Source organism: Nilaparvata lugens, chromosome 11 (genome assembly GCF_014356525.2).
Source record: "Nilaparvata lugens isolate BPH chromosome 11, ASM1435652v1, whole genome shotgun sequence".
NCBI lineage: Eukaryota > Metazoa > Arthropoda > Insecta > Hemiptera > Delphacidae > Nilaparvata > Nilaparvata lugens.
Window position 1 is genome coordinate 7,808,394 of NC_052514.1, and position 22,220 is coordinate 7,830,613.

Genomic DNA, 22,220 nt, shown 5'->3' on the forward strand with positions numbered 1-22,220 from the left:
TTTCATGTTTTATTTTGTACTGAATGAAATGACTAGATGTTGTCCAACCATAGATTTGTTGAATGGATAATGATTACAATATCACCTTTACAACTACTCATAAATTCAACTGAGACACTGTCGATGTTGTAGAACCGTTCCATAATGAAATAAAAACACACATTTATTGTCAAATTCTACACAGTTTTATTTGGTACAGAACCATGGTTTTGTGACCACACTTCACACAGGTCACATTTTCAAGCTGACTGAATTTTCAACTTTAGTCACCTTGAAAATGTAACCTGTATGGTCACAAAACCATGGTCCTGTACCATATAAAACTGTAGAATTTGATGATTATGTGTGTTTTCATTTCACTACTCATAACGTTTTATTTTGTATGTTTGAATCATTTTATTTTTATTTCGATGCATTCATTTCTAGACTTGAGTCATAATTAGCAGCCCAAATCTCAGTTCTCCTTGCAAGTGATGGTTTAGTGTTGCATAAATGCTTGCTGAAAACTTGGAGACTAGCTCCTTAGTTGTCTAGTTGTTGTCTAAACTGTCAGCATTGGTTGAATGGGCAGCATTGTTGTTATTTGTAAAAGGGACACTGACAGTTTAAAGTGAATCTCACTGTAGTACCTGTTAAGGCCCTCTCAGCATTGGTAGAATAAGCAGCATTCATGTTATTTCAATGATAGATGCTGACAGTTCAAAGTGAATTTCACTATAGAACATATTAAAGGCTCTTTCAGCATTAGTTGAATGAGGGGCATTCATGTGATTCAAATAAGTTTGCTGACAGTTTGAAGTGCATCTCACTGTAGCGCCTTTCAGAGCCATGTCAGCTTAAGTTGAATTGGGAGCATTGATGTGATTTAAATAAGAAATGCTGACAGTTTATTGTGGATCTCACTGTAGAACCTAGAAAGACTCTTGTCAGCATTAACTGAATGGAGAGTGTTGATGTTATTCATAATGAATGCTGACAGTTTGAAGTGAATATCACTGTAGAACCTGGAAAGACTCTGTCAGCATTGGTTGAATGCTATTCGTAAAGGAATGCTGGCAGGTTGAGCAGTAGAGCAAAGGCCCCACACTGGGCGCCACATACAATGTTGGTGGTTAGGGTGCCATATACAATGTTGGTGGTTAGGGCTTAGGCACCGGTGTTGCGGTTGATTTCAGCAACTGCTTCTGTGCGCCACGCAGTCGCTGTTCGCATGCGACGCTGCAGCAGCCGGCTCGCCAACGGTGGGCGTGGCTCCTCCCACCACAGGGGGCGGGGCCAGTGGCGGTGGAGGTGGAGGAGGAGGCGTGGCCAGCAGCCTGCTCGACCACTGCAAGGCCAATCCGCCACAGTTTGCCTTCTTCCAGGGCTGGCAGCTGCTTGCATTGGCTGTCTCGCTCTTTGTGCCCAAAAACAACAAGCTGCTCTGGTATCTCAAGCTGCATCTGCAGAGGAACTCTGATTCTAAGTGAGTATATATGCACTATGCAATTGGTTTGAATAGTTTTTTCAAGTTTGTGACATACCCTCACTATTCCTTCAACATATCCTTCACTATAATTTCAATATAAAATATAGTGAGATTCAAGTTATAAAGTCAGTAGACAGACCGGGTTAGTCTAGTGGTAAAGAGCACTTACCACTTCAACTTTGGTCTCCTAGCACTGCCTGGTTTGAGGGTCTGATTCCTTCCAATGTTTAATCATCTCATCAATTCACTAACACACTTTCTATATTTTATCCTTAACATGCTAACTTACTGTTCACTATTGAAACATTAAACTCTCTATATTTTATATACTTTTCACTCACTGTTGTTTCTCAAATTATCAATTATTCAACACATACCACTCAGGTTGAACTTATTCTTCAATTAGTTGAAAAATCCTTGATATTTCAATAATTTGTAATAGGCCTACCAGCTAGATACTAAAAACCCCTCAATGATTTTCTAGATTTTTTGATTCTCTAGATTTCCAATCTATCAACTCAATAATCAGTATTGAGATTTTTATAGAAACTTCAACGACATTCAAATGTTTTCACTGTAAGTTACACCTTTCTGTTTCAATCTGCAAACTTGAATTGAAATTCAGCCTGACTGTTGACTCATTTACACTTGAATCTATCAATTTTTGTGTGCTTTGAATTATAAATAGGGTGTAAAGCTACATTTGGACTGTTGTATAAATTAGAATTGGAACAGTTTTGGGCTTATAAGCCTGTGCTACTTTTCTGTAAGTTGTGTAACTCTGAATGATTTAATAAATAAATTATTCGATGATATCCCATATTTTTTGTTTTTTTTTTTCTAGCTAGACTTAATTTTCATGAATAATATTATATTTGCAGGTCTGATTGTGGCAAGTACGCTGCATACTGTGAGAGGGCCCTTGAGAGGACGATTCAAAATGGCGGCAGGGAAGTAAAACCGTCACGAATGGAAGTGCTTTCAATACTGCTCAAAAACCCCTATCACCACTCTCTACCTCATTCTATACCAGTGCACCTTCTCAACGGCACTTATCAGGTTAGAATTAGAAATTATTGAAAATCACTAGAATTTGAATGTTTAATATTATTTGTTTATTGAACAAACTTCCTTCTTAACTCATATCTTGTCTATTCTCATAAAATACTCATATGAAAAATTTATTAATTATGGAAAATTAAATCTCAGAACTATGAATAAATTACTCATATGAAATGTCAACTTTTCATGTTGATTATTAGAACAACGAAACGAATATATTTTAAACTCTCTTATTATGAAAAGGAAACTATGACTACAATTATCTATGCTTGGAGACTTTGTTTGGTATAATGAGCTAAACAGAGGTTGTGGAGTCGAAATTTGTTGTTTCAAGTTGCAAGTAATTGTGTCAAGATGTAATTGACATTAAAAATATAGAGCTTAAAATAGCAAAAAGTATCTGACCAATACTGAGTATCATTTAACATTTATTTCAGTTTCATGATTCAAAAATATCATTGAATATTTATTCATTTATTGATGCTAAATACAATACTGGAAGATTCAAAATAAATTTACTTCAATGTATTCTTTATTGGGAGTAGCTATACATCAGGGTTAAAGTTTGTATTGCTTTTTCTTATCCATCATCTTTCTCAACTTTATTATTAAAATTTGTGATAAAATATAAATACTTGTTATGTGACTGTAAAACTCTAAGACGTGCGAATAATTTTGAATGACATTACTCAATTCTTTTCAACCTGACTTTATTTTAATTACTATTTTCAAAGGAAAAACTTTGTTTAATATAATTTATTTCTGATACAAGTACGAAGTTCTGATACAAGATTACAAGTACGAAATATTGAATGTTTCTTCTATGAAATAATATAATAAATTTGTCACCTATCATTTTAAATCGAACTTGGGAAATTTAACTACTGGTTCTAAACAAAAAATGTAAAATTAATAATTTTTTGATATCCAACAAATTCTCACATACATTTCAATACTAATCACAGCTTGTGAGAGCATAATCATTGTTGAATAACAACAATATAAGTATAGACGTCAAGAACAGTTTATTTTTGAAATTATAATGATGTCTTCGTCTGTATTTTTGGAATGCTTCCCATTCTTGAACAAATTTCTTGTCAAAAAGATTTGCCCCGGGTGAGGATCGAACTCACGACCTTAAGATTATGAGACTTACGCGCTGCCTACTGCGCTACCGAGGCACTTGAAAGTAACAATTTGGCTCCTTCGAATATAGGGTTGAAGGATTTTTTTTTTATTTGATTACGGGTTGAGGATTAAATTTTAAAAAATGAATTCAAGGAGAGCACAATCTTCAAATAACAAATTATCAGTTAATCAATTAACTTGAAAATTTAACAGTTTTGTTATGTGAAGTCGAAATGAACTTACACGCTTGAAAAGTATTATAACATTATATTGAAATTGGAATGAAGAAAATCATATTCATACTTTACAAGAAACAGAACTTGACTTGCCATAGAAATAGAATAGTTCTCTCCTGAATATTCCATTTCAAATGTAATTTTCTTTATGAAATATTTGGGAAATGGATTTGAAAAAAACATTTTCCAAGTCTATATATTAATTTTTCAAATTCAAATTCAAATTCAAAACTTTATTGTTTCTTCCAAAACCAATACATTCAAAAATTTCACTTGAACAGCAAAAATACAAGAAACCAATCACCTATTATTTATGTTTAATTTATTAAACTACTGTTTAATTTATATATTTTTATTTATTAATTTATGTTTGAGTTCTTGTTTGAGCGTAGGCCCTAGGCAATTAATAAAAAACCTCCATTCAAAAATATGGTTTTTACCAGGTAGGCCCATATGAATTAATAACTGGTAGTTGAATTAATTAGTTTCATCATATTAATCTTCATAAGAATAATCAATACTGTACGTGTAATTCTGTTGGCGCTCTTTTGTTCATGGCAACTAATTGAATGAAAATTGATAAAAATATAATTGGACCAAGCGAATATTTACCATTTATGCAAATATATCATCTTTTAAAAATATTGGGTTTTATATTATGCTGATAATTCAATGCTGGAAATAGAGCATACTTGAAGGCTACAGAAAATTCTTAAATCCAGGCTGTTAAGCTGGAGCAATAAAATTAAAATTTATAGGACAGTGCTGCGACCAGTGGTGATGTATGCGTGTGAAACATGGATGTTGACAAGTTGTGGCAAGATGCTGTTGAATCGATGGGAGAGGAAAATCCTAAGAAGAATTTATGGGCCAGTGCTAGAGGCTCATAGGTGGCGACTCAGAAAAAATGATGAGCTCTAGGGCAACCGAGCATTGTTACTGAAATTAGAAGAGCAAGAATTCGTTGGTTGGGCCATGTGGAACGGATGCCGGAAACCCGTACAGCACGTATGTCTCTGTATCAGCAACCAGGGGGACAGAGAAAACGAGGCCGACCACGCAGGAGATGGTTGGACGACGTGGAGGCAGACCTTCAATCCTTGGGCGTGAGAAGGTGGAGACAGCGAGCACAGGACAGAGATGCATGGAAAAGGCTTGTGGAGGAGGCCAAGGCTCTTCAAGGGCCGTAGAGTCAATGAGTAGTAGTAGTAGATTATTCAATATTTATGATTTATCATTACTGTGAAAATAATTAGTCACAAAATACGGTTTATCTAGTATAGTACAGGGTGATTACCGGGAAACGCATGTTTTTCAAATAACGAGAACTATTGCAAATCAGAGTAAAAAATGCATTTATTAGTGAAAATGCAGTGTACACAATATGCAATTTCAAAATAGAATTACTTACAATCTATTATTTGAAAATTACATCTCTAAGGTGGTCGCCTGCTGCATTTTGAAGGCATTCTTTACAACTTGCTACGGATTTTGCTAACATGTCTCTAGGAATGCCATTGATTTCCTGGCAAATAGCTTTTTCAAGTTCTTGGATTGTTCGTGGTTTGTTTATGTACACTCTAGCTTTCAAGAATCCTCACAGAAAGAAATCTGGAATTGTTATATCCGGTGAGCGAGAAGGCCAAGTGACATCACCAAAACGCAAGATCACTCTTGTAGGGAATGTTTGCCGAAGGAATTCCATAAATCAAATCAAATCAAATCAAATCACTTTTATTGTCAGAAACACTTTCACATGTTAAAACAATCGTCAAACAAACATTTACACCAATCAATATGTCTAAAGTCATAAAACACTTTTAATTATAGGTAAGTATTGAAGGCGTGCTACTTAACAAATATTGTATTAAGGCTATGCAAAGAATTCCTCAACTGAATAGAGGCATTTTTGTAGAAGAATAGCTTTGATAGATCTTTTAAATTCTTCGATTTCTAGATGCCTAGTCTCTAGAGGAAGTTTATTGAACAGTTTTATAGAAGTAAATTGCCAGTTTCTCTGAGTGCCAGTATAACGGTGTGAATCTACTCTCACGTCCTCCCTGTGTCTAGTAGAATAATTATGTACATCACTATTTATAACATATTTGCCCACATTCTTCCTCATGTAAATCAAACACACATACACATATAGTGATGGAAGAGTCAACACACCTAATCCTTGAAAGAGAGGTTTACAACTTGCAAGCGGTGGTGCATGGCAAATAATTCTAAGAGCTTTTTTTGTAATTTAAAAAGTGTAACAGCCGTAGAGCAATTTCCCCATAGCTGGACACCATAAGCTAAGTGACTATATATGTGCGCATAATAGACACTCATTAAGACATCATGCTCGACAATATTGCTTAGTCTACGCAAAAGAAATATCCCTTTACTGAGCTTACCAGATGTATAATCTATGTGACATTTCCAGTTCAAGTTTGTGTCCAGCATAAGACCTAAGAATTTCAGAGAACCCAAGCAAGTAAACCTCGTATTGAAACTAAATTGGAGGTCACTGGTTTTTAACGAGTTGAGACTCAGATTATTGGAAGCACACCAGTCTTCAATAGTCAATGTGCTTCTCTCAAGCACTGCATTGATATGCTGTTCATCAGTACCACTGACTTTCAAGCCCAGATCATCGGCAAAAAGGAAAGAACAACTGTTTTTGCAGAAACTACTTATTGAGTTTGGCAAGTCATTGATGTATATTATAAACAACAGCGGCCCAAGTATGGAACCTTGCGGTACACCATACCTGACCACTTTGCCACTTGAGAACTCACCATTCCTAAACCCAAATTGCATTCTGTCACCAAGGTAGGAACGAATAAGATCTACTGCCGCTTTTTCAATGCCATAAAAAGAGAGTTTATTACATAGAATTTCATGCTCAACTGAATCAAAAGCTTTAGTTAAATCAAAAGCTCTTAGTTTAACTTTACTTTGTTGCTCCAAGTTCTTGATAACTCCCTCTACAAGGTTCAAAACATTATCACTTGTACTTAAATTTTTCCTAAAGCCATACTGGTCTTTTGACAATATCTTATTGTTTTCGAAATAAGCGACTAGTTGCTCATGAAGGAGAATTTCAAAAACTTTAGACAATATCTCCACTATGCAAATGGGTCTATAATTTTCTATTTTCGTCCTGTCACCTTTTTTATGAACTGGTATCATTTTTACTTTCTTAAGCTCATCTGGGAATATTCCTAACTCTATGCACATATTGAAAATGTGTGTTAGAACTTTCGCTATATTTGGAGCAGCAATCTTTAAAATAACAGAGTTCAGACCATTTATATCCAAACATTTGCTGTTACTTAATTTTTTTATGGTTTCAAGTACCTGCTTGACCTTGAAGCGCCTGAAACTGAACTTAGATTCGGGTTTAGACATCTGTTGAACGTAATAGTTGAAATCAAATCTACTCTTAGGAATTTCTTTACTTTGTTTGTCTATCTTATCTATGAAAAAATTGTTAATATCGTTAACTGGTAGCTCACAAGATTTTTTGGATGAAGAACTATTCCTGCAAAGGTGCCTATTCACAACTTCCCAAGCAGCCTTACTCTTATTCTTACTGTCCTGAATAACTTTACTATTAAACTCACGCTTAGCTTTCTTAATTGCCGATCTATAATAGTTTCTATGCTCATTATAAGCAATCTTCATTGTATCGCTAGGAAAATCTTTATACAAATGAAAAATCTGTTCACACTTTATTTTTAAGGTTTGTAACTCTGATGTAAACCACTTTTTACTCTCACCTTTATTTGAACATATTTTCCTAAGCTTTAATGGATAGGCCGAGTTTACCGACCGCAAAAAAAGTTCATTAAACTTTTGTATCTTCTCAGCAATATTATTCAGTTGATAAACAGCTAACCAATTTATTGACTCCAAGTGTGCAAGAAAGATATTTGTCCTATTCTCATTAATTTGTCTAATTAGAATTTTATTTCCCTCTTCATGCTCGCTAACAGCCAACATTCTTTCAACGGTTACATTTAAACTTATAGCTAAGTGATCAGACAAAGCAGTATACACAGTTTTACTTTCCCATCTGCTGTGATGAATATCTGTGGCAATATTGTCAATGCATGTACCACTAGAATGAAAATTTGGTCTCGTCGTTTCTCTAGTTGTAATACACATATTATAGCTTGACAATAATTTAATAATTCGTTTCTATAATTAGAGTCTACATTGAAATCAACATTGAAATCAGCACCTAAAATAATATTACAGTTAAAAGTAGACAGATAAATTAAAATCTCATCAAGTTTAACAAGAAATTCACTAAGATTATTTGATAAGACGCCACAAGGCCTATAAATGGATAGAACTATAATATTCAACTCTGGTAACTTTATTGCACACACTTCGCACATCATTTCCACTGACATGTTCTTTACTCTATTCAGTTCCTTAAATTCTAAATTTTCTCTTACAAAAATAGCAACGCCTCCATGAATTCTATTTGACCTTCCAAAATATGAACCAAGCTTAAAATTTTCTACATTCACAAACTTTATTTCGTCTTTCTTCATCCAATGCTCGCTAATTATAATGATATGTGTGTTATTCTCAGGTACAATCATTTCTAGGTAATCAATTTTATTTCTCAGTCCCTGAACGTTCCAGGACAAAAAGCTCACTTCATAGGACAAATTACTCTCTGTAACAATAGTGTTAATATTATTGTTATCTTCAGGGGTAGTATTTTTATAACAGTTATTGGCAAAGTCATCAGAGTTTACAAATGTACAAGCAGAGTTTACTTCCTTGTCAGTGTAGTTTAGTTTAAACATTTTCCATTGCCATTTGAAATTGTTAATGAAACACAGTCATCATCTAAAACTACCGTGTTTTTACTACATCCAACAGATATGGGGGTATCAAGATCCTGCGATAAATTATTAAAAGCTTCAGCTATGCAATTGGATATGTAACGCTTCCCTAACAGATTGAAATGTAAGCCGTGGCGGGTATGGAGTCGTCTACCAATGTTATATACATTCAGGATTTTCACATTTCTAAAGGGCTTGCACACCTCAACTATTGATCTGTTTATATTTTTTATATTGCAATTGATGATAGAATCAACAGGAAGGTCAAAACGATGAGGAATGTTAACAAGAAATACATTTGTATGTGCTAGACTCAGTAATAGTCTTTTTAGTGTTATCAGATAATCTTCTGAGCAATGCCTATCCAAATCGTTAGTTCCACCCATGAGAACAACCATGTCCTTCTCCGTTAGAGAACAACTCTCTTCTGCGCAGCTTGATGTCGCCTTGTCGAAAGTGGCCCCTGGTTTTATGACACCATCCACTGTTCCACCGGTTGCGTCGGAGACCAAGTCCACCAGGAGTCTACCATGACTGTCTGCAAATATTTTTATCCTATCAGTTGCCTTGTTTTTTCCAGTCCATTTCTTCGGAGGCAATTTGCGTGTCGCAAGTCTAGCGTTCGAAGAATCCGGAGCTCCCGAACAGGAAGAAACTGAAGACTTGCTCCATGTAGTGCTCAGTTTATCAGTCTTGTTGATTTCCGTATCCGGTCGTTTCTTTGCAGGACAGTTTTTGTTTTTTGACGATGCATTATTTAATTTCTCTGCCATCTCAACTCTGTCCTCCCAACGACGTTGCCTTGCTTCTAACACTTCTAGGTGCTTCCCATTCAGTTCTTCAAGGAGTTTAGCGCAGTCTGGACATGTTATCTTGGATTTTGTTTGAGTTGACATATTTACTTGAATCTTGGCATTTATATGATCGCCATTTTCGGGCTCCAAGAGAGGACTTATATTTTCATTTAAGCTGCCCAAGTTTTCTCGAACTGTGTCGCAATATTTATCATCACTAGATACCATTTTTAAATCATTATTATGAGATTGACCTGAACTTAAATCAATGTTGCTGGCTCTTAAAAGTGAAACCATTACATTCTTATCCTCTATTTCCTTTCTCAGAGAAATTTCACTCAGTTTTAGTTTTTCAATTTCTGTTTTTAATGATTCAATTTCGCTGTCTGCCACCTCTTCGCAGTGCAATGAGTTCTCAAAATCTAATTTCCGTTTATTTTTTTCCGCTTTCAAGGCATTTAGCAACGATCGGTTTTCCTCAGCCATATTATGAATGCATACCTGCAAATCATCATTTACTTTGATGGCTGCATCATATCTGCTTAGAAGAGAGGTGATTTCGGGAACCAGGTCAATTATTGCATCGTTCGAAAACTCATTACTTATAACTGAGAGGATACCATGCAAAGTAACCGCGATTTCAGCCACTTCTTTATTGATCAAGTCATTTTTAATAGTATTTATATGTTGCTGGGCCGTGCCAATTGCCTTCTCGCATCCGCTTCTTGTCCTTGTCATTTTTACCTTTTTCTAAACGAATTGAATTTTTAGACCGGAAAGAAAGAAAGGTTTTTAGAAGTGCCAAGAGAGCTGCCAAGGCAGGGATGCAAAGGAGGCTCCTGAAGAAGAGGAAGGAAAATGAAATAATGAAATGGATTGGTATATGGAATTGTAATTTGTAATAGTTTTATGTTATGATTCTATTATATATGACGACTATTCAAATGCACGACCAAAATAAGGAAACTGGGATATTAACTCGATAAACAAGATTTGAAAAGTTTACAGTTCCAAGATTTGAAAAGTTTCCGCCAGCACTTCGAATCACAATCAAATGTTTTGATTGGCTCACAGTACCTTGTTGCTATGATACGCCGGCTAACAGAAATCATTCAACAGCTGACAGCTCGAACACAAGAAAAAAGAACGGTACATAATCACAAGGAGAAATACGAATAGTCTTATCTAATCTCAAAGTGATTACTGTTTTTCGACGAAAACAGACACCTGCATACTAGCATTAACAGTCATTTCATTGAAACAGCCAAAAACTAACCTATCGAAACAGCCACTAAGACACCCTAAATCCAGCATCCAGCATCCAGGTAAGTAATAAAAACTCACTGCTAATAATGAACACCTTGACACTTTACACTCGTTAATCACAGAAAATTGAGGAAATTTATGAAACAATATACTTAGACTTTGAATCAACTACGGAGCATTTTAGGATTGATTTGAACCAGGCAGTTCAGTCCTGCCAACCCCTAATGCGAGCTATGCAACCTACTAATGCGAGCCGTATGTGCTGTTTCCCCGTCTTGTTGGAACCATACATTACGTATCTCTATACGTTGACGGCGCAGTTCTGACAGGAAATATTCTTTCAACATATCCAGGTACCGTTGTGCATTCACTGTAACTGTTCTGCCATCGTTGTCTTCAAAAAAATAAGGACCAATGATCCCCTTTTCACAAACTGCACACCACACAGTCACACGTAAGCTATGATGAGGTCTCTCTGCCAGTATTTGAGGATTGTCTGCACACCAAAGCTATTTGCCAGGAAATCAATGGCATTCCTAGAGACAATCAAAATCAAATCAAAATCAAATCATGTTAGCAAAATCCGTAGCAAGTTGTAAATAATGCCTTCAACAATGCATCCAAGCAGCAGGCGACCACCTTAGAGATGTAATTTTCAAATAATAGATTGTAAGTAATTTTATTTTGAAATTGCATATTGTGTACACTGCATTTTCACTAATAAATGCATTTTTTACTCTGATTTGCAATAGTTCTCGTTATTTGAAAAACATGCGTTTCCCGGTAATCACCCTGTATTAGACAAGTTGAATAATCATGCATGAATTGAATTGCCAACAAACCCAAATAGCTACAAAATTATTATGATAATTTTCCACCACAGAGAAATGCACTAAAAATTTAATAACTCCGGTGCCAGTAAAAAAGATGGCATAGTAGTGAGGTTCAGAACAATATTGATATCATTTTAAAGGATTACAAACAAATATTCATTCATTATTGATGTAATGATGTTGATTATTGTCTATCACAGTTGAAATAGCAATTTCTATGAATATTGTAGGTTGTTGGATTCGACGGATCGACAACAATTGAGGAATTTCTGTCGACTCTGAACCAGGAGATTGGCTGCCGAGAGTCGGCCAGCTCAGGCTTCATGCTGTTCAGTGACGATCCCATTGAAAAGGATCTTGAACACTACATTGAACCGGCTGCCAAAGTGAGTATTACCATAGAGTGAAGATACCGATTTATTACATTGAATTACTAGTACTATATCTTTGTTTTAATTCTCTTTGAGACAGTTTTCTCTATTCCATTATCAAGTGGCAGAATTTTGACTCTTGGGCAAACAGAAAAGATAGCATAATAAGATATCTCATGGTATAGTTCGTTTATGTTCCAAACTTCAAGCCGATTTTTTTGTTAACTCAAGCCTATTATGTCGACAGCCGTATATTATTGTTTTAGCCGGGTGAGAGTGTAAGAACAACACAGTATGTGAGACTATCAGCGTCACTTAGCTTCACGAAAAAGAACTATTGCTTCACTCATACAAGATCATAAAATATATGCATCAATGAATAAATTAATTGAATAATGAATAAATTATGGCATAAATTTCAAGTTTATTATTACTTAAATAACAAGTCGAGATGTGATAAAATAAAGAGTAGCTACTTGATAATTTTTATTGTGTTTCTATTCATTTATATGTTGTATAATAAATTATATTCAAAATAATGTAACCGTTGATTCCTTGCCAGCTGTGCGACGTGATCTCGAAATGGGAGACGGCGCTGCGTGAGAAGGGCTCGGGCAAGTTCGAGAACACACGCGTGATCCAGCTGATCTACAAGAACCGGTTGTACTGGCGACACGCGGCCAAGATGGAGACGGACCGCGAACGGCTGCTGCTCTGCTATCAGGTCAACCAACAGGTCGTCAATGGACGATTCCCTGTCAACCGCGACCTCGCGCTGGAGTTGACCGCCCTTATGGCTCAGGTAGGTGTCCAGTTTGAGTTGGTGACTGTAATAATATATAGTCCCTGCAAACCTTAGTTTGCAGCACGGGGATTTATGGTCAATGCTATTTCAATAGAACGAAAGGAGCACACTGTTACCGATTTCATGCTGTTTCTGTCAAAAATGCCTACGCTCTCTTTCTCTTACCGTACACAAATTATATCACAGCCTCTCTGGGTTCTGTAAAATCTGGCAGCGCTTTACTCCATAATAGAAATGCTGCAGACTAAGGTTACATAGGGTTTGAGACATTCAATATTGGATAATGGCATAATACCTAATATCAGGGCACCGAGCTTCGCTCGTTATTTTTATTAAATTCATTGATAAATAGAACACAATTCTCTAAAATGATCGTGTTTTATATTTTACAGCTGGCTATACGTCAGCTTATGAATTTCGGGGATGCGTTTTTTTTTTTGTCACATACTCACTTTTTTACTATCCACAGCTGTTTCAGCCAAGAATGAATTATTCTTTTAATGTCGTTCAGCGAGTTTTCCCAAGGATGAGACCTAGTGCAATCAAATTCTTATATCATAAACCTACTATGTTCCAAATTTCGTGAAAATCGTTAGAGCCGTTTTTGAGATCCGTTGAACATAAATAACCAGATCTAAAAATATAAACAGATATACAGAAATTGCTCGCTTAATGTAATAGAATAGTCAATTTATAGAAAGGAGAGACAACAATATCATGGAGTTTGTTGCTTGTATAACAATGATTACTCAGGTCCGCTTTTCCTTGTTTGACTCGTAAATACCACTCCTTTATGCTCAGGGTGGCCACTAACGACAGGACAAGTGTGTCGAGCAGACACACACACACACACACACACACACACACACACACACATACCAATACCCTAAAACCACTTTTTTGGACTCAGGGGACCTGGTGTGAACGAACATCTCTTTGAACGAAAACCACATTCACGGAAAAGGCTGTGAATGAAAAATAGCTGTTAGACAGAAGCTTCTAAGATACAATAAATAATTAATAACAATAAACCACTGGGAAATTACAAATAATAATGATACAAAAAAATTCTACCTCAAATAGAGCAGCGAAGAAAAAATAAACATAAAAAATCGAAGAAACAGATACCTCATCTCAAGAAATTTTGTTCGAATCCTTTCCCTGATGACACAACAAGGTATGACGAGTATGTGTGTACACACGTATCTGCTCAACACACTTGACCTGTCGTTGGTGGCCACTCTAATGACATATTTTCATTGTCTATTACTAATCAAGTAATCTTAATAAACTTTATTCCTGCTAATTACAAATGAACCAAAATTGTGTCTGTACAATATGTTGTAATGATTGAACTGGATAAGACTCTTGTATGCCTACATAAGTGAATAGGACGAAATTAAAATGCTCCTCATTTTATGTTGTCAGTTGCTATGTTGTAGATCCTCAATTGTTATGTTTTCGGTTGATGTTCTCTTCAGTTAGTACGTGGGTCCTCTTTGGTTAACAGCGGTTCGGCTGGTTGGTAGCAGCTCTCCATGCCTCTCTGTCATCCGCCATCCTTTTGAGGTCACTGTAGAAATAGAAATAGAAAAAGAAATATATTTATTAGCCGATAAATACTTAAAATAGTACAGTGGGCCATGTCACATGTAAACATCTCAATAAATAAAAAATACAGGTAAGAACATGCCTATAAACATCAATCAATAATTATAACATAACAATTATCGTAATTATATAAATATATCAGTCAGCTTGGAAGAAATTATTTATAATATCACAAGGAAGATCAAAGAACTCTCCAACACTGTACAGTGGGTTCTCTAAAAGCATCCTTTTCACTTTTGTTTTGAAAACAGATATACTCAGATTCCTGGAACACAGCGGTAATCTATTGAAAGCTCTTATTGATAGAACGTCAGATTGACACTGCAACTTTTGCAATCTTACATAGGGAACATCCAAATAATTATTCTGTCTAGTGTCGTGCCTATGCATTTCTGATCTACACTTCAAAGTATGCAACTCATTTTTTACTTTTATCAGAAGAAGCATAACATACAAACTGAACACTGTCATAATATGTTGTGATTTAAAAAGAGGACGACAATGCGCATAGTAGTCTGAACCAGTCATTATTCTCAGTACTTTTTTTTGAGTAATGGCAGTATTATTGTAGTTGGCAATATGTGGGTGTTATCATAGAGTAAGGATATTGTTTAATACTTGTATTCAAATACTTTTTTTAATTGCCTCTGGTCTTACTATGTGATTGCTATTCAAATTTCAGATTGACTTTGGCGACTACAACGTGGAGAAGGGAAGAGGTAGCGGCGGATCGTCGAGGGATTTGCAAGTGCTTCAGGCTCTTGATAAGTTTTATCCTTATCGCTATCGGGATAATCTCGCACCTGACACTCTCAAGTGAGCTACAATTCATTAAGTCCTAACTATACTATTCAAGGTTTCACATGGATTGAAAAATATGAATTTATTTTTAAATTCTGAGAATACTACTTTTTACTTTCCTATTACTATTTTTTACGAATACTATTTTTTTTACTTTCCTTGCCCTATTACCATAGGTAAGGAAAGTATTGCTTTCCGAAAAAAATTAAGGTACCCCAATTTCTAAATTTCTATACGTTTCAAGGTCCCCTGAGTCCAAAAAAGTGGTTTTTTGGTATTGGTCTGTGTGTGTGTGTGTGTGTGTGTGTGTGTGTGTGTGTGTGTGTGTGTGTGTGTGTGTGTGTGTATATGAGTGAATGTGCGTCTGTGTAAACGATATCTCATCTCCCAATCAACGAAATGACTTGAAATTTGGAACTTGAGGTCCTTACACTATAAGGATCCGACACGAACAATTTCGATCAAATGCAATTCAAGATGGCGGCTAAAATGGCGAAAATGTTATCAAGAACAGGGTTTTTTGCGATTTTCTCGAAAACGGCTCCAACGATTTTGATGAAATTTATACCTAAAATAGTCATTGATAAGCTCTATCAACTGCCACAAGTCACATATCTGTAAAAATTTCAGGAGCTCCGCCCCATCTATGCAAAGTTTGATTTTAGATTTCCAATTATCAGGCTTCAGATACAATTTAAACAAAAAGTGGAGAAGATTGAGCATGAAAATCTCTACCGTACAAGTAATGTTCAGTAACATTTTCACCTAAAATTGAAAATAATCTCAAAATTTGAGAAAATGTGATTATTCAATTGCAAACTGTTGGCTACTGTTGATTGTATTAAATAATTCACTATGAAGAGAAAGCAGACTTCGTGTGTCTCCAGCGTTATTGTCCTGTCACCAGCTAGCTAAGATCTTGGAATAGTAGACTTGAGATGCGCGTAAACACTAGCGTCAGGTGATCAATTTTCATAACGGCAAGGAAAGTTTTGTGAGTGCACCACACCAGATTTTTACATTCTGAGAACACCCTATTCAAAGTTCCACATGGAATAAAAATATTCATCTGTTTTTACATTCTGAGAATCAAAGTATTGCATAGAAATAGTTATTTGTATATCTAGAGTGAAAAGTACGACTTTTTCTCCCTGAGGGAAAAGTTTGAAGCCCGAGGCGAAGCCGAGGGCAACAATTTTCCTGAGGGAGAAAACGTATTTTTCACTCGTGATGTACACAACATTTTTCCTCCATCTACATTTTTTATAGAAACTGCAAATAAAATCATTTCAATAATACTTACGTATTGGTGACAATGTTTCCTAACAACATAACCTAAAATCTAAAACTTCAAAACAAGCCGTCTGATTGGCACTGCCGATTGCGCTTTCTATCGGCTAAAGTTGTAACAATCAGCTGGGTGTTTACCAAAAATGGCTGACTCCAGATCACGCGGTTCAGATTTGAATTGCAGATCAAAAATATTTGTTGGCTGGTATTTTGAATAGAATAAGATATTTTAAAAATTGTATAAATTTTTATCGTCTACTAATATTAAGAATATAATATCATATAAACATATATTTCATGATTTGATCAAATTTCTGGTTGTGGTATTGAATTCAGTTGACTCAATGACAGACACCTCTTTATGCTTTCTCATCTGAGCTTAGACCTTCTAACCTATTATAATGTAAGTTTTTAAAATAGAGATGCTTCCCATGTTATTTAAATGGAGTCACTTTTACTCCCTAGGGAGTTTTTCTGTTTTTTACTACCGAGGGCGAAAAAGTGACACTTTAGTAATATGTTTCAAGGAGTAAAGTAAGGACTTTAGCCAGTAGGTGGAGGAAAAGAAGATTTTTTCTACAACAGCTCGTAAATCACGTTTTTACGTACTGAATACTCGTTGGCTTGTGTTTGCAATTGCAATAATTGATTGTTTGTTTTAGAGAGTTGAAAGCCGGTCTACAAGAGAAGTGGATCTCACTTAAGGGACGCAGTCCTCTTGACTGCGTGCGCATCTACCTCACCTGCACTCGCAAGTGGCCGTTTTTCGGCGCGTCTCTATTTCAGGCCAAGGTAACTACTGCCTACACCAATTCTAGCTGAAATAATTGTAGATTGAATCAGTTCAAATTATTCGATTCAATTCAATTCTAGCTAAAATAATTGTAGATTGAATCAGTTCAAATTATCAGATTCAATTCAATTCCAGCTAAAATAATTGTAGATTGAATCAGTTCAAATTATTCAATTCAATTCAATACTAGCTAAAATAATTGTAGATTGAACCAGTTCAAATTATTCGATTCAATTCAATTCTAGCTAAAATAATTGTAGATTGAATCAGTTCAAATTATTAGATTCAATTCAATTCTAGCTAAAATAATTGTAGATTGAATCAGTTCAAATTATTAGATTCAATTCAATTCTAAATTGAATGCAATTCATTAATAATTATTTTAATTTAATTATTGCTATTTTTGTTCAATGATGAATTGAAAGTATGTCTAATCTAATTGATATAGCCATAGAGAAACGATAGCATAAGTAGATATCCCATGGTATAGGGCGTTTATGTCACAACTTTTACTGTTATCCCAAGCCGATAGTTCAAGTAGTTCTTTCCTATGCAGCTGTGTGACGCTGGTAGTCTCTCAAATTGTGCCGTTAATACACTATCACCCCAACAAAACAGTAAAAATTGACAATAATCGACAGTAATTGGCTTGAGATAACAGTAAAAGCTGCGACATAAATTCCCTATACCATGGGATATCTACTTATGCTATTGTTTCTCTATGATATAGCTTCAGGAATTGTAAATTGAATCGGTTCTATTCAATTCTAAATTCAATGAAATCTATCGATGATTTTAATTTAATTCTTGGATCGGTTAAACTGGTTCATAGAGGAATTCAAAGGATGTCGAATCCAATCTACTGTCTAATTCACTTGATCTACAGTGAGGTCCATGTTATAATGGCAGTGGAGAAAGATAGGAGAACAACGGTGCCGATCCTCTGGCTTGTCAATGCCTTCTAAAGACTGTAGCTGATACAGGTTCATTGATGTAATATCGATTCTCGTTTAAAATAGGCTAATCAATTATATTTTATTAAGCAAGAAATTATATTTTTCAATAATTTCATAATGAATTTTCATAATTAAGATGGAATATTTTGTTAATTAATTACCTAATTCTACATTCTTAAAAGACGATCTGGCAACAGAGCAAACCGAGAAAGAGATAGCGCTATCCGCTTTGTTGAATGATAGACAAGGATAGAAATACCATTGCTAATCAAACACTGTCATTATAACGTGGACCTCACTAATGTATTGATCTAGGATCGGTTAAACTGTTTACAGAGGAACTCAAGTGATGTCTTATCCAATATTGATCTAGCTTCAATAATTTTAAATTGAATCGATTCTTTTCAATTATAAATTCAATGCAATTTATTCATAATGATTTGTATTTAATTTTTGGATGGGTTAAACTGTTCAAACAGGCACCCAAAAGATCCATCTAGCCGTATAACGAAATGTTTGGGGAACTTGTCGTACCATACTATTCAATTCAAGTAACTCTATCTTCATTGTATTATCATTCAACCCATCATCATCACCTAGGCTTAAAATACTTCTGGAAAGTCGCGTTTGTAAAATAATAAATAATGAATAAAGTTATTCAAAGAAAATAGACTACTATTTATTTATTGGAAAAAACAAACAATGAAAAGGCTATTGCCCAAAACTTCTTCTATTTCCTAATTTTGTCTAAAATCGTCCAAATATTATGTAGATTATTGAAAACTAGTAACCATATACTGTTCCAATGGAATAGAAAAACTTACCTATGTTTTGAGATTTTTTGAATAGAAGAGCCATGCATATATCTAAAGGTGCGTACAGGCTTATGCGCCGCGAACATGAGCAATTCACTTTTAATCAGCTGATGCCAAGCTTTTTATATCTATATCTTAGATATGAATTGCTCATGTTCGCGGCGCGTATATCTGTACGCACCTTTAGATAAATGAATTCTTTTAAATTCAACAACAAATATTGATTCTTTATCACTAATGACAATGTATTGCCAGGTGCATACTAACACTACATTATAATGGAAACGAATGAACAATTAACATATTCAGAACAGAAAATAAATATTTAGATGAGTAGATAACTTCTAGAAACAAAGAGTAGAACCTATTTGTTGTACAGAATAGAAATGAGAATACACCTGATTCTATCAATACTAAGTAAATAAAATGACTCAATTTTTCTTAACAGATACACATACACATACACACACGAAACGAAAACCCAACTAAAAAAAAATGAATTAGTTATTGATCTATGCATCTCGAATCCATAAATTGATCTATAAATCCATTGTTATTCTAATTATGTGTAAATTGGAGTGTGTAGTAGTAGGTGTAGTGTTTGACTGAGATAGTAAAGTTCTTAAACTTGTAATTTTTAAATTAATAATGACGATTGTCTCAACATATTGTATGTTTTATGACAATAAACAATGATTTATAAATAAAATTCCAGAAGACATAAGGATAAAATAACAAAAACCAAACTGAGATTAATAAAATCGTGGGTAAAACAAAACTATTATTTTAAAATTGAGAACTGAGTTGGGTGAATCACCAATTTTGGCAATATTAATTATTTGTTATTGTGTAAACATTATAAAAACTCGACAATTATTATATTATTTTTCTGTGCATTTATATTTTGTTTATCAAGTACTTGGATAATTGATAAAATTCAACATTCATAGATTACTATCCGTCAGGCTCGCTTCGCTCGCCATATCCGTCTAGCCAGGGGGCTCCGCCCTCTGGACCCCCGACTGGATCGTCCAGGAATGAGATCAGCAGGCTCGCTTCGCTCGCCTGCATTTTTCATTTGAGCATTTTTATCATATGTTAGAACAATCCAGTCGGGGGTCCAGACTAAACGTCTGGCTAAACGGATATGGCGAGCGAAGCGAGCCTGACGGCTAGTAATATAATATTCCCAGGATTGAAGTAGCAGTGCCCAATCAATTGTTCCGCGATAAATGCATTTAAATCTTCAACTTGGTGCCAACCTAACAAAGTCAACTCAACTTAATGCCAACCTGACAAAATTATTAATTTAGTTGCCAGTTAACAACTGTTTCGAAGAGGTACTCTATCTAGATTATAGTTCTATAGTAACATATGATATGGAAATTTCAATTATAATTAAGAGATTGGGAGAAGAAGAATATACATGCTAAAATACGAACTTTAAACCCTTAAAAACAACCCTTAGAGTTAAAATATTGCCAAAAGATTTCTTAGTGCGCATCTAAAGGGCCAACTGAACATACCTACCAAATTTGAATGTTTTTGGTCCGGTAGATTTTTAGTTATGCGAGTGAGTGAGTGAGAAGTGAGTGAGTGATTGAGTTAGTGCCATTTCGCTTTTATATATATAGATCATCCATCAACTGAGTTTCATTTGTACTGCTGTTATTACATTAAATTTTTTTTTTTTTTTTAGAATTTTTTTGGCTCAAGGCTTCTTTTTCCAGTCATGCCAAAAATTATCGTATTTTAATGATTATAAAACTTCATTCACAAGGCCTACTTTTTAAATTAATAATGACGATTGACATTCATCAAATGTTATTGTTTTATTAATTTAATGATTATTTTTATCTGTAAAAATATTTATTGTATTTGGCAATAAATTCAATTTGTATATTTGATTTGAACCCACATAATTTGCTTGTTTTGTTTTGTAGTGGAAACAAGCGGGCAGCGAGGGTTCAGGCAGCGTGGTATGGATGGCGGTGGGGGAGGACAGTGTGACCCTCCTGGAGCTGGGGGGGATGCAACCCCTGGCCCGCCACCCCTATTCGTCGGTGCTGACCTTTGGAGGCTGCCAGGATGACCTCATGCTAGTGGTCAGTGCCAACGAGGGTCTCGGGTCGCAGAAACTGCTCTTCTCGCTTAGCAAACCAAAGGTAATTCGTCAATAATGTTATTGTAGGCACAACGTAGTCGAAAGTTGTAATCGAACACTAAATTATACTATAGAAAAAAGATAGCATAAGAAGATATCCCATGGTTTGTAGAATCCATTCAAAGTTTGGAAGTTTTGTAGCAAATTATGGTGTTGTGTATCAAATTGAGATGATACTGTATCATATTTTGGCATAATAATAATATCGAGTGACCTGGCTGCCTCAGGCCTGGTGTCAGAGTTTTCAGGACGCAACTTATCGATTTCAGGGCCTCTGACATGACGTAACGAATGCTTTTTAGACAGCCGGGACCGACGACTTAACGTGTCCATCCGAATCACGGGAATGGCCATTTTTGTGTAGTGGAATATGCGCTTAAGTAGGCTACACTCAACAATGAATTTTCCATTTTTCGACCGAATTTGACTTATGATTTGAAATCTAAGCATTGTGTCAAAAGTTATAAGTAGTGTTTGAAATTTTGATCCTTGAGGTGTCCTTAAGCGCGCCTCTCCACTAGGAAATACTGAAATGAAGTGCATCTAACGGGTGATTCTCATAGAACATAATCTCATGAACTTATGTCATTGTGCGAAATATCAATGTGAGGACAATGTAGTTGGTGATGATTGTTGAAGCTGAAAATTAGTTATTTTTCACAATACAAGGAGCATTGTTGTCATTTGTACCTGGAAATCTATATGAGATAGAGCGCTCTACCTGATCTCAGATTGTAGAGCGCAAGAATATGTCCAGGGGGATTTTGAATTATACATCTAGATGGTGACAATCGGAAGATATTGTTGATCAAAAACTAAAATTCATCGAAATTGATTTTCTCTTCAAATTTCACTCATTTTTGAAAAATCATAACTCAGTACTCATTGGAGATAGAGAGTTCCGAATGATCTTATTTTATTCAGAATTTTATAGTCTTTTAAAAAAGGCAAGTGCAAATTTTTCTGTCCGATCA

At 35.1% G+C, this 22,220-nt stretch overlaps 1 protein-coding gene and 1 non-coding gene across 2 annotated transcripts in view; one reads left to right on the forward strand and one right to left on the reverse strand.

The window, feature by feature from the left end:
• LOC111043481 (uncharacterized protein CG43867-like) overlaps positions 1-22,220 on the forward strand; it is a 157,116-nt gene that overhangs the window by 130,244 nt on the left and 4,652 nt on the right. Inside the window, exons 18-24 of the mRNA XM_039438193.1 lie at positions 1,176-1,465; positions 2,350-2,527; positions 11,871-12,026; positions 12,574-12,813; positions 15,110-15,243; positions 17,181-17,310; positions 21,026-21,247. Of these exons, the coding sequence (XP_039294127.1) occupies positions 1,176-1,465; positions 2,350-2,527; positions 11,871-12,026; positions 12,574-12,813; positions 15,110-15,243; positions 17,181-17,310; positions 21,026-21,247 (1,350 nt within the window). The remainder of the gene's footprint in view (positions 1-1,175; positions 1,466-2,349; positions 2,528-11,870; positions 12,027-12,573; positions 12,814-15,109; positions 15,244-17,180; positions 17,311-21,025; positions 21,248-22,220) is intronic.
• On the reverse strand, positions 3,639-3,711 carry Trnam-cau. Its single transcript has one exon. It is a non-coding gene; the product is annotated as a tRNA-Met (tRNA).